Below are 13,645 nucleotides of genomic sequence, written 5' to 3'. Positions count from 1 at the left end.
CTAAATCACAATCTATAACCGAAGGAGGAAAGATTATAGAAGATACTAAAGTAGCATTAATTTGCACAGGGCTATATTCTATTGAGGTCAACTTGGAAGAATGTTAGAGATCCCCTGGGGTAATATTAGGGGTCTAGAAGGGGTATTCAATTGTTCACAAAGCCTATTGGAAGGTGAAAGAATGAAGATAAAAATACATCATGGAAATAAAGATTCGATTACACACTGTGTGACCTGTAAAGAAAAACACTAATTATATACAGTCAAGTGGTGATGTTTTTCAAATTACAAATTACAGTATCTCACTCTGAAGAGTAATGTTGCAATCTGGCTTTTAGGGCACACACATGGGTCAGATTTCATCATTAACTTGTACTACAGAAAGCACTAAGTCAATTGTGGCCTCAAAAGAGAGTAACAGAATTTTCCAAGCAAGAAAAACAGAATCGTGCCTCAGGGAAACTGTCCACATAAGAGGAGCCTGTCGGACAACTGCTGACCTTTTTTTCTTTAGAATTTGCCTGCCCATTGGGCATTGCTCACTTTTCTTCTGCTGCCACACCCGATCTCTGGGACAAACACTTCCTCCTGGGCAGCTAAAGCCCAGACTAAAGCTTCTTCCCTCGGTTTCCTTTTTTAAAAAGTATTTTCCAATAGGAAATTTAGTAAAAACTGAAAGGGAAACAAAGAACATTCAAATAGCATAAAATGGGCAGGCTTCCTGAGGTAGATAATGTCCGAGCTATGCCTAGATCTTATGAGATCTCTTTCAGAGAAAACCTGAAACCACATTTCCCCTGCCTCTACAAGCTCCCCTTGCCTCTACCACTTGAAGCCTGAACTCACCCTTAGCCTTCATCTCTGTGACTTAAAACTTATACCCCTACTGACTGTGCTTGAGAAGTGAGAACAGTAATGCTTTAAGCTATTTTCAACTTAGTTTATCCCTTGGTGAAAATAGATGATCTAGAGGTAGATTTTGAAAGGACAGTTCCTGAGGGACTAAGAGGAATCTAAGAAATAGTCTAACTATGGCAAGGAGTGGAGTAACAAAGGGTTTTGCGAGTTCTTGCACCTGACCTTTGACTTGAAAGTGCTTTGGGGTGTCTTTGGATTACCTAAGACAACCTTCTCAAGCAGATGAAATAGAGGGAGGCAGTGTTTGGTTGGGGGATTGTGACCACTTCCTAGCTTCTTACAGAGTCCTTGTTATTTTACATTCCCATAGAACAGAGCCTACTCGACCCTTTCCTTCCCAGAGCAGTAGACCCCAGAAGAAGGAGGGACGATTCAGCATGCTCAACCAAATCTTCTGCAAAAACAAAAAAGAAGAGCAGAGAGCCTATCAGAAGGATCACAGCAGGGATCGACACAGGGGGGAGCACACCTCGGAAGTCGATGACATCATCACCACCTTTGACGGCATGGTGGATACCAACTGCCAAGAAGGGCCAGGTGATCAGGTGGCTATGATTGACCTTAAGAAGCGGACCTCAGAGAATTCAAAATATCTCTTGCCAGAAAAGAAGCCTCTGGGCCCCAAGGGGCTTCCACCAATCAGAACGCAGAGTCTCCCACCCATCACTGTGGGCAGTCACTTCCTGACAACTTCCCAGGGGGCCACTTCCCATACTGGTCTGAGCTCTGGTAGTCATCATATGGCCCAGCGATCTCAGAAAAGCCGCAGTGAGCAGGACTTACTGCATAACAGAACTGGTTGCCAAGCGTTGCTAGATAACCCCTGGAGAGGCGATTCTAACCAGGTGTTCTGTAAGACTGGGACTGTGTCTTCTTCTGATAAACTGCTGGACAGATTGCTCACCAGTGGCTCTGGTCACCAGGAGGTCTTTGGACTGCCACATCTTCCTCATCTACATAATCCTTCATCAGGTATTACCCTTGCTTCCCTCTTCCTCATTCCTGGCAGGCTGTCTCCAAGAAATGTTTCCTATAGTTCTGGGCTAGGAACTGGGGTGACAGTAGCCTAGAAGGCAGGGCCAGAACAAAATGGATGATTAGGGCCAACATTTTTCCTTGAGTCTACTGGACTCAAGATCTCTAGGCTATTGAAACATTCTTCTTTTCTACCCTGAGGGCAATCATCAAGTTAAAGTATGTGCCTTCTTATATTCCCAGCAGAAATGTGTAGTGATTGGAAGATTAAAGCAGAAATATTACTATTTCCAGTAGCTAAGATTCTTAACCAGGGATAGTGGCAATATCAATTATGAGGGGTTGATTTGTTTGTGTGATGGCTTGCTTTTAAATCAGGTGTTCAATCCCTACTTCAGACCTACAGAAGCAAAATTTTGGTGAGGGAGGAGAGGAAATGGCAATACCTTCTAGGTAACATTCACACATTAATGGTTCAAATTTCCACACATACCAAAGGCTTACATTGTAATTCTCCCTGCTGTCTCTTACCCAAGCCAACAATGCCACTCATCCAAAGCTACTAATATTATTTGTTGTTTATTCTTCCAGAGATATTTTATACACGTGTATACACACATACACACACACACACACACACACACACACACACAAAATAGGTATAAGTAAGTATATATCCCCCTTTAAATAAGTATATCACACTAAAGAATTTGTTTTTATACACATATAAGCAATATATATATATGTATATATATTTTTAATGGTCCACAGGTGATTCTGATGCACACTAGAGAAAGGGAAACATTGTTTTAAAGCAGAGGCTGCAAAACAGCTTCCAAAATTAGTTCATTGCCACAGAATCTTGTTTTGTTTTCAAGTGAATTAATTGCCAATATTTAAAAATTGGGGCGCCTGGGTGGCGCAGTCGGTTAAGCGTCCGACTTCAGCCAGGTCACGATCTCGCGGTCCGTGGGTTCGAGCCCCGCGTCAGGCTCTGGGCTGATGGCTCAGAGTCTGGAGCCTGTTTCCGATTCTGTGTCTCCCTCTCTCTCTGCCCCTCCCCTGTTCATGCTCTGTCTCTCTCTGTCCCAAAAATAAAATAAATGTTGAAAAAAAAAAGAGATTAAAAATCATCAAGTATTACATAAAAAATAGAAAATTCTAGCCTTTTCTGAAAAATTAAAAAGCCTGGCAACACTGAACCCAAATTCCACTTGGTAATAATAGGCCAGATATGAATACCCACTGTCCCCTTGAACACCAGCTAGACATCACTGTCCCCAGTTCAACCCAGTCCACAACAGTCTCTAGTATCTCTCCAAGGAGTGTCAGTTTTTCTTCATTAATGTGTCTCTGTTGTTTTTCTCATAGTAGGGTTAAGAGAAAAAAATGATGTATCTTGAACCTGCATTTCTGTCAAACATAGAAGAATGAAAGACTGAGAGGGCTATGTGTATTGTAAGAAGTGGAGGAGGGATGAGGCACCTGGGTGGCTCAGTCAGTTGAACATCTGACTCTTGGTTTCGGCTCAGGTCATGATCTCACAGTTTGTGGGTTTGAACTCTGTGTCGGGCTCTAAGCTGACAGCTTGGGATTCTCTCTCTCCCTCTCTCTCTCTGCCTCTCGCCCACTCACACTCACTCTTCACTTTCCTTCTCTCTCTGAAAATAAAGAAATGAAATCTTTTAAAAAAAGAAATGGAGGAATATATATATTTGGAAATAAGAAATATTCCTTCCTAAAAAAAAAAAAAAAAGAAAGAAATATTCCTTCCTGTTTAATATGCAGCATGAGCCTGGCTCTCTTCCCTCATTTATGTGTGCCTGGTCTGGTGTCTGAAACAGGTAGAGGTAGAGTATGACTCCCTTCATACATATTTACATGTATGTGTGAGAAACAGACATCATGGTGTCTGAGAAAAACTCCACGCAACATTTCACTTCCTCCACAAAGCACTAAAGTATGTGGTTAGTGCCATAGGTAATGTTTTTGCTTTTGTTCTACAGAAGGATCAGGAAGGAAAGATATTAGTCTTCTTTTGATACTTTAGTGGTCTCCAGGGCCTCATCCCATCCTCCTTTCTGGAGTTGCTCCTGTCCTGGCTAATATCTCCTCTTTTGAAAATCTTTTGAAATTTGTGAAAATCTCATTCTTTTTCTGTTCCCAAGAGAGCCTGTCTTTTTCTATCAGTTAGGAATGGGCTCAGCCGCCTGTAAAAGAAACCAAAGTAACAATGGCTTAAACAACATAGAAATGTATTGCTCTCATAGGAAAGAAGTCTGAAGTAGGTAGTTCCCAGGTGTTTGGTAGCTCCATGATCACCAAAAACCTAGGCTCCTTCCTCCTGGGTGCTCCACAGCTTACCATATGACTTCCATTCTTCAGGTTATTTCACGGTCCATTAAGGCTAACAGAGAAGGAGGAAAGAAAGAGAGAAGGGAAACATGGATTTTCCCAGCTGAATCAGCTCCCGTTAAGACATCATTGCCCTTAAGTACACACATCTGTTTACATCTCATTGGCCAGAACTTTAATCACATGGTCACGCCTATTGGCACGGGAGAGTGGGAATTGCAGTCTTTTGTCTCAGCATGTGGCTGTCCCTCAAAAGTTGGATTTTTGTTTCTAAGAGAGAAGAGAGATTTGATAGTGGATAAAGAACTAGTAGATTATGGCATTTGTACTATCTAAAACTTTCTGTATTATTGGAAATAAAATGAAATTCAATAAACTCGGTTTGAAAATTAGCTTCATTTGCCAGTGAAGTGACTTGAAAAGTCCTGGAGTGGCAGAATAGTAGAAAAGAAGCACAATTCTCCAAGAGAATCTTAAATAATTAGCTGTGGCTACATCAAATCATTTATTTTTTAACCAATGTTTTTAAGTTTATTTATTTTTGAGAGAGAGGGAGACAGAGTGAAATCAGGGGAGGGGCAGAGAGAGAGAGGGAGACACAGAATCTGAAGCAGGCACCAGGCTCTGAGCTGTCAGCATAGAGCCCAACGCAGGGGTCAAACTCACAAACCGGGAGATCATGACCTGAGCCGAAGTCAGATGCTTCACTGACTGAGCCACCCAGGTGCCCCTTCAACCAATGTTTTTAAGCACTGATAATAGCTAGGAGCCATTCTAGGCAACTGAGTTGTGGTAAGATAAATCTCCCAAGAATCTTCAGCCTATAAATGAGTTTTAAAAGATATGGATTTGCTAAAATGATTATGCAACTGACTTCAAGGTACTTTTCTTATCATGTTTAGTTACAAGATCATAGGGTTTTGAAATGGAAAGGACCTTATTCATTAAATGGTTAGAGGGTCTGCCATTCTAATTTGTCAAGAGGCGGACTACTACAAGGGCTAAGACATCTGGGTTCAAATTCTGGTTCTGTCACTTAGGTGCTGTTACTTAATCTCTCTGGGCTTTTGTTTCTTCACCTGAAAAATATGGGAGGAAATACCTAACCATACCTAACTATAGCGTTGTGAGTTGCTGTTAAATTAAAAGAGGTGATACAGGTAAAATACTTAGCACAGTGATTTGAACAAAGTATTTGGTTTTTTAAAACTATGTGTCAGGCCCTATACTAAGCACTATGGTTTAGTTATAAGCTAGGAATCACCTTGTTTTAAAGATGATGAAACTTAAGTAAATGTGCTAGTCAACTGCCTGATTGCTCTCACATCTAGTTTTTCCCTCCAGCCCTATTCTGTCTCTCAGGGAATGACACTTCCCAAGCTCCCTTACAGCTGCTCCCAGGTACTTTTGGCCAAGTATCAGGAGGCACTGGCAGATGAAGAAGAGCAGAAGAAGGAGGGAAAACAGTGTAGTTGTCCACAATGGCCCTGTGCTTTTTCTGGAAGCTCCCACAGTTGTTCCATCTCCTTCATGCTCCCTCTACACAGCTGCTCACTCTGTAGCTCTGGCCCCCACTAGCTTTAACACCATCCTTTCCCCTTATCTCTCCAGCCTAGAGATGGTTGCTTTTTTTTTTTTTTTTTTTTGCAGTGGCTGATCTCTGGATTGTCCTCTACCCTCTCTTCTGTTTGGCTTCTTAGTTTTTCTAACACCAATAGAAACAAGTTTCTGTATGAAATTCCCTCTGTTCCAAAAACCAAGAGAGGTCTCTTTTTTCCTGGGTGAGCCCCAACTGATAAAACAAGACATATCTCTCTGAGCCACAGTTTCTTACTCACCCAGAGGCTAGGACCATTATACCTCATCAGGCTCTTTTCAGTTATAATTCACATGGCCTAGAAGAGTTAAAACAGTTTGCTCCAAGTTTTACAACTAATTGATGACATATTCTGTACTTGAACCCAGATCTCCAAAATAGGAAGGTATCACCATGGCAATGTATTTCTCTGAAAGTCCAGTTTGGTAGTAAGCTTACCAAACACTCACAGTGTACTTGTCTGAGAAATGACGTTGTCCTCCCCAAAACAAAAAAGATTTTCCTGCCTTACGGATTTTATTTTTGCGGACATTTTTAACTCAGTTTGAAATGTTTTGGCAACTACCTAGGCTCTGGACTATGATTAGGAGGCTCACTTGGGTGGTTTTAGTGTTAGTCTAGGCAGGTTGAAACAGTAGATTTCTACACTGAGCTGCCATATTTGATATGAAAGCCTATTGCTTCTCAGCCTTTTGGTTAAGATCATGTGTGATATGAAAGCCTAATACAGTAAAGTAGTTGGATAATCTAAGTCATACCATTGCACCACTGATTTGAACTTGGATAGGAGCTTTAGCATAGGATTTTCTCTTTTCCTGACCTGGATTTAGTAGAAATAATAAGGGCTAGCTAGCACTGCCACTGTTTGAATTCCTGGCAGCCATTAACCTGTGCTTGCATCAGCAACCCTGAACATTGAGCTGTAATGATTATTGCTTAACATTCATTGAGACCTGTCAGTGGGCTAGATGGAGAGAGATGGGGGGTGAGGCACTTAGCCTAATGAGGAAATTTGGAGCACATCAGCTTAATTCATTGCAAACAGCTTTCAGAGAAAATGGAACAGAAAGCTCTGAGGTGTTTGCTACCAGCCTGGTTATTTACAAGCCATCACACAGAAAGCAAGAAAGCTCTCACTTCCCTTCTCCCTTAAGAGAGAACTTCCTTCTCCCTAATTTTCCAACATATCCTAGCAACAATGCAGCCTCCTCCCTGTGTATGGCTGATCTAGTGATCCCTCAGTTGAAACCCATCACAGGTGCTACATCTTTTCCAGGACAAAAGCCAGATTCTTGAGCTGGTAAACAAAATCCTTCCAGCATGGCAGGGCCTCACTTTCTGTTGTCAGCTTCTGTGACTCACATCTCTAATCCTTTCCCCCATCCCCCTGAACAGTTCCTTGAATATCTCTCAGTTCCCTGACAACCCATACCTTTCACTCTATGATGTCAGTGCCCATGTTATTTTTAGCTTCTGTCCACTGTCGGCTTAACAGACTTGTACAGACTTTTAAGAACCACCTCAAAACTTCTCTGAAAGTCACCCTGACCTCTATAGGAAGTGTGGCTCTTTCTTACTGTGAATCATAGAAGAATAGTTCTACCTTGTTGAGCCTCCTGGGGGGCAGATGGCAAACTGAACTGCGTACTTCCCCTTCAATAATACTGCAGAAGAGGAGTCTTTAATCCCTATTCTGGAAATGAGGAAATTGAGGCATAGAGAGGTTAGCCCACCGCTCAGTAGGTCACAGAGCTAGGTAGGAAGTGACAGAGCAGACATTCAAGTGAGCTCTGTGGGAGTTAAGACACCTCCACCTGTCTGGACCCCTCTTTTCTGTGTGATGCCCTCACGGCACTGCTCATGGGCTCCAAAAGTATCCGTTAACCTGTTTTTCTTCCAACGTACACTGTTATCACCTCCTGAGCATCTTGCCTTCTCCTCTTTGTACTCTAGGCTCAGGAATATGGTGAGCACACAACAGAGGAGTGCTGAATTTATTTACTTGTTGAACAAAGGGATTTAGTTGAAAACCTTTTCTGCCTTTGAAGTCTAGGACAGTAGTCCTCAACCCTGTCCCCACAGGCTGGAGGTCCCTTTCAGTGCCTGCAGCACAGATGGACTGCACACAGCTCTACCTCCTCCTTCAAAACTGAGCCAAATGCCAGTGCAGAATGAAGTTGAGCTCTGCTTTCACTTCCCAAATCACTGCCATAACCTGTTTCTGCCCACTTCTCTCATCCTGCCAAAATTGCTTTGGCTGCTAGGGAGGCAGGATAGGTTCTAGGTCAGACAGACCTAAATTGGAGCCCAGCCTCTGTCACTTTCCATTATATGACCTTGAGCACTTTTGAGAACTCCTCCAAGCCACAGTATCCTCAGGGATGATAATAGTATCTATCTCACAAGGGAAAGTGATTGTTAGGATTAAATGAGATTATGCATATAGGATTGAGCCCAGTCCCCGACAATAGCCCAATAAACATTATCCATAATTACCATTATCTCATTTCTTGGTTTTGCAAATTTCTGGTCAATTCATGGATAAATAAGGTATGAGTTGATAAGGGTGCTTACTTACTGTAATTACTCACTATTATTCTACTGAGGAATGTTTTCTTTTTAAATAATAGTTTGTGAAGTTATTTGACCTTTAGGATACAAAGGAATGAAAATATAATATCCACCAGAGAAACTGGAAGTTTTGCTCAGTCTTCATCAAATGGCAGTGCTCAGATTACTGCTCCTATAATATGCCTTTGGACTCACCTAAGCAGACGGACAGTGGATCTTGGCTAATGCTTTTTCTGTTTCCCCTTATCTAAGGACGACTTGGTCCAAACAGAAGAATTAAACCTATGAGCAGTACTGTAGTTGTTCTGATTCTTTCAAGACTACGAGGCAACAAATTAAATGAATACATTCCCTACTCTCCCAGAGATCGTGTTAAACACGCTACAGAATAAAAATGTAATAATTGCTAATGCTTATTGAGTGTTAACCTTGTAAGCTACATGTTTTACATTTGTTCTCCTACTTAATTTTTAGGACAAGTGAAAAAAACAGACACAATTATTTTCACCATTTTGTACATAAGGAAATTTTAGAGAGGGAGAATCTCTTGTCCAAGTTGGCAAAAAGTCTAATCCTGTCCCATTTGATCAACTATGTATAAGGACCTGAATAACTTGGGTATTTTTTCTATTTTCAGATATTTAGCTCTATCTCCTGTAATCAGTAGTCTGTTGATAAATGTTGAACAGCTGGCTCTCTGGGAGAAAAATCAGTGCTTGCTGATTTTCATGGTATAAATACTTCCACTATGGCCAATGTTGAGCCACCACTGTGATGTCAACCAGCTCACTAAATTCCTAAAATTTTAACCATCGGTTCCCAAGAGCCAGTATACATGGTTCCAGCACAGCACTACTTATGGCCTAAATTAGAGAATAGCAATCTCCCAGGTGACTTCACCCAGATCCATCTTCTAGGTCAGTGACGCTCAATCCTACCACACAATAGAATCCTTTGGGAACCAGTAAAAATCTGATGCCCTATCCCAGTCCCAGAGATTCTTTTTTAATTGATCTGGGATTTGGCTAGGGCAGCAAAACTCCTCAGACAATTCTTATGTGCAGCCAGCATTGAGAAACCCTGGTCTGGAAGAATATCCCTTACTTATCTGTATCATTTAGCACGGATTTGACTGATGGGTTGTACTTTATGCCCTATTTTTTTTTCAAGCTTTTAAGTTTTATAGAGTGGGTGGCCAACTGTGCTTGTTTATGAAGTTATATTTAAACTGATTTATTCAAGAAATGATTTCTGATGTTCTTTTCTTTCATTTTTAAATTTTTTTTAATGTTTTTATTTATTTTTGAGACAGAGAGAGACAGAGCATGAGTGGGGAAGGGGCAGAGAGAGAGGGAGACACAGAATCTGAAGCAGGCTCCAGGCTCTGAGCTGTCAGCACAGAGCCCGACGCAGGGCTCGAACTCACAGACTGTAAGATAGTGACCTGAACTGAAGTCGGACGCTTAACCAACTGAGCCACCCAGGCGCCCCTCTTTTCTTTCATTTAACTAGTGATTGGCATATAATAAAAACCAGTAAGGTGTAGCTACTATTATTTTTGTTGTTATTAGCATCTGTTTTTTAATTTTTTTAAATGTTTATTTATTTTTGAGAGATAGACAAAGCACAAGCAGGGGAGGGGCAGAGAGACAGGGCACAGAATCTGAAGCAGGTTCCAGGCTCTGAGCTGTCAGCGCAGAGCCCAATGTGGGGCTCGAACTCACGAACCTTGAGATCATGACCTCATCCGAAGTCAGACGCTTAACCGACTAAGCTACCCAGGTGCCCCTGTTGTTATTAGTATCTTAAGTTTAGTGATCACTAACAATTTTATGATTATCTTATCCATTGGATTTTACAATTTGCACTTGGTTGCATCTCAAATTATTGATACAATTATGTTTGTCCCCAGGACAAAATTTTCAGCATCTGTCCCCAAACAGACCCCAAATCAGGGGTCATCCTTTCACCCGGAACAACCTAGCTCCCTTACCAGACCAAAAATGTAAGTATTATGAATCTTCTTCAGCTACCTTTGCAAGTGTTAACATGTCTAAACACAACTAACTGTTATTTCAGTTTACTTTCATTTTTCAAGGGAACATCAGGTGCCAAAACTTGTAAATTACAGGAAAATAGAATAGAGACAGTTCCTTAAAGCTTCATCCAACTTGGTAATGCTTATTTAAAAAAAAAAAAAAGAATACTTCCCTCCCTTGAGGAATTTTTATGTTTGGATTATAAAAACAACAACAGAAGTTTATTTTGCTATGTACTATTTAATGTGTTTAAGAAGGTGCTTTAAAAATTCTTAAGATTGGTCTCTTGACATTGGTTTCCCTATTACAATGAACAGATGGAAATATGTATCATCTTTGTACTCAGAGGCTACACATCCCTAAACAGAAAGGAATAATCAAGTAGATGTTGTTCACCTATATTACTCCTGACATTGTTGATCTATTTTATAATATTTTGTACAAAAATTTCTCACAATATAAAATACTAAAAATATTCTATTCAGCCAGTGATCTTCAAGTTTGAGTGTACTTAAGTATTACCTGGGGTACTTGTTATAGAGTAGATTTCTGATCCCCACACCCAGAAATTCTGAATTTGTATATTTTCATATCTATACTATGAGGCAGGTTCTATTATTATTCCCATTGTACAGATGAGAAAACTTGAGTTCAGAAAGGTTGCATGATTTTCCCAACATTATTTAGGTAGTAAGTAGCAGAGCCAGGAGCAAAACTATAGGACTATGAGTCAGCTGCCTCATGAAAACAAGCAATACTTACTGGATTCTAATTTCCTTCCTTCCTTTTCTTTCTATCCCAGCCCACTCATTTATAACATGTATGCAGACACGCAATGTCTTATCTTCCCCATCCTTTGCCATAACCTCTTAATTGCAGAGGTTGAAAGATTTAGGAACTGCCCTGTTCAAACAAGTTTCTTAACCTTCAATTTCCTTCCTTGGCCTGTAAGAGTAGTGCCAGCCTGATAAGGTTGTTGGGAGCGTTACACAAGATAACATATGGAAAATACTGGCAACTATTTGCAAAGAATTAATATCCAATACATCTTTTCCTGCCCCAGGCTGTAGTTTGGATGGTACCAATTGAGAGCTCTAGGATTCCTTAGGTAAAATCAGTAATCCACGGGGTCTTAGTATTACCCTGTCTTTATGCAGATAAGGAAAGGGAGAGGTGGAGATACATGTCCAAATTCACAGAGTTAGTAGCAGAAACCAAAATGCATTCCTCAGCTTTTTCTGATTTATGTAAAGTGAGAGTTTTGGATGGTGTGAATTCAATCACTGGATGAAATTCAAGCCTGACCTTGTCTTTAAACAGAAATGTACTCACAAAGACATCTAATTAAGTAGCCGGTCAGCCTCGAATCCTGGTGAGGCTTGGAGAAGCCAGAGAGGGGATTTTCTTTGGCAGAGCCCAGGAGCTTTGGTCTTCACAATTAAATTTAAGGAGGGAAGAGAAGATAAAGACTTTGATCAAGTTTAGCTCTGCGAAAAAGAAATGGAAAGCTACACAGTGCTTTTCCTAAAAGAAACCGAGAACCTTTTGAGGCTTGCATAGAAGTGCAGTACAAATGTCTTGGGGCTCATTTAGAGCATTGTGCTGACTTGGCCATCAACAGCTGCCCCACCCCAGGAAAAGAGAGCTCTGCCAGGAACGTACAGCCCAATCATGTTTTGATCAAACTTGGCTCTGTCCTGTATTGTACATATTTGACATCCCTGATGGCACGTGGTGAGCCTGAATAGATACAGATATACAGCTTTCTCCTGCAGCCAGGCTCTTACCAGACAAGCTTCTTAGAAATGCCTCCACTCCTTAAGACATAACATTGTTTCCCCCCACCATTTCTCCTGAGACTCTCACAGAAGTAAACCCTGAAAGTCTCTCCTTCTATTCTTTCTCCTCAGTTCTATCTGGAGAATCTCTGAGGACAAACCGAGTGCTACCTGCTATTCCAAGCCAACGGGGACACAGCACAGCAGGCAAAGAAAGTGAAAACTCTGTCAATCCCACCAATGATGAGAATTAGCTGTGGCTCACTGACTGTAAAAATAGGGATTATATATATTTTCAACTGTCAAGGGATGAGATTACTCTAGTTTGTGAGAACAAAGACTGATTCAGTAAATTGCATTCTAGAAGCCATTCACAGTTTTACAACTCCTTCCTAATGACATTTCCCAAACAAGCGCTTGGAATCTTTGATTATATATATTTTTTAAGTCTGTGAGTTGCTCTGACCTCTACATGCCAAAACTAAAAGTCATGATATGTTATCAGCAGGGAAACAGCTGTGTTTGGCTTGCACTGTGGTATCAGCAGAGATTTTTTTTTTCTGAACGATTTTATGTTCTAAAAATGTATGCTTTGCTGAATAAAAAAAAAAAACAACAAAAAGCATATTCCATAGTTTTCTTCACATTCATTGTAATTCTACCCTTGGTTGATGAAACTTAATTAAAATTAAAGTAGCAAATTCCTTTAATCACAGTTTAGTCACAGTTTTTGGCTTTTAAATGTACAAGCTTCTGTAAAATATTTTCTAACATCTGATCCTGGTAACAGCCCAAATCATTTGCCAATGTTTATGTATCTTCTTTGTTATTTGATTATTTCCACCTATTGTCACTTTCAGATGTGATTAATAGTGAGAAGATCATGTGAGTTGGAAGGGTCTACATCCTGGCCTAACAGAATGAAATCGGCACTTCTCATACATTCCTCAAATACTCTATGTATTTAATCATTCTTTTTTATGTTTCAAAATAATGGTCTCTGCCCACTCAAAATGTTTCCAAAGTTATGACTTAGTAAAGTTTGAAAGGCTACTACTAACTGTAGATCTTACTTAAAATGTTTATGTGTTGTTGAGACTGATTTAAATGTCAAGGCCCAGCCATATAAGATTATAGTCATTCCATGTTATTTCTAAGCCCACATGTTATCTGTAAATATCTCAAGTACACTGCTTACCATTTGATATTAGCATTATTTGTTTAGAGAGGTCAGACTATGCCATTAACTAAATAGAAGCTCCTCTGAAGCCAAAACATAGTTCTTTGGCTTTGTGCTTATAGAAGTGTGTACAGTGCCTGGCACATAGTAGGCACTCAGTTTTGTTTTTTTTTCCATAAAAGAAGGAAGGGAAGGAAGTCAGAATGTAGAGGGGGAGGTGGCAAGATCGAGA

General features: G+C 40.5%; 1 protein-coding gene across 3 annotated transcripts in view; it reads left to right on the top strand.

Annotated features, from left to right (window-relative positions):
- Nucleotides 1-12,855, top strand: part of ANKRD55 (ankyrin repeat domain 55) — a 177,506-nt gene extending 164,651 nt beyond the window's left edge. For all 3 annotated transcript variants that reach the window (XM_043590645.1, XM_043590631.1, XM_043590638.1), the window contains 3 exons: nucleotides 1,229-1,890; nucleotides 10,329-10,421; nucleotides 12,366-12,855. In XM_043590645.1, coding sequence (XP_043446580.1) covers nucleotides 1,229-1,890; nucleotides 10,329-10,421; nucleotides 12,366-12,487 — 877 coding nt within the window. In that variant the 3' untranslated portion in view covers nucleotides 12,488-12,855. The remainder of the gene's footprint in view (nucleotides 1-1,228; nucleotides 1,891-10,328; nucleotides 10,422-12,365) is intronic.
- The last annotated feature ends 790 nt before the right edge of the window (nucleotides 12,856-13,645 follow it).

Source organism: Prionailurus bengalensis, chromosome A1, assembly GCF_016509475.1.
Source record: "Prionailurus bengalensis isolate Pbe53 chromosome A1, Fcat_Pben_1.1_paternal_pri, whole genome shotgun sequence".
NCBI lineage: Eukaryota > Metazoa > Chordata > Mammalia > Carnivora > Felidae > Prionailurus > Prionailurus bengalensis.
This window is presented reverse-complemented; position numbering and strand designations above follow the sequence as displayed.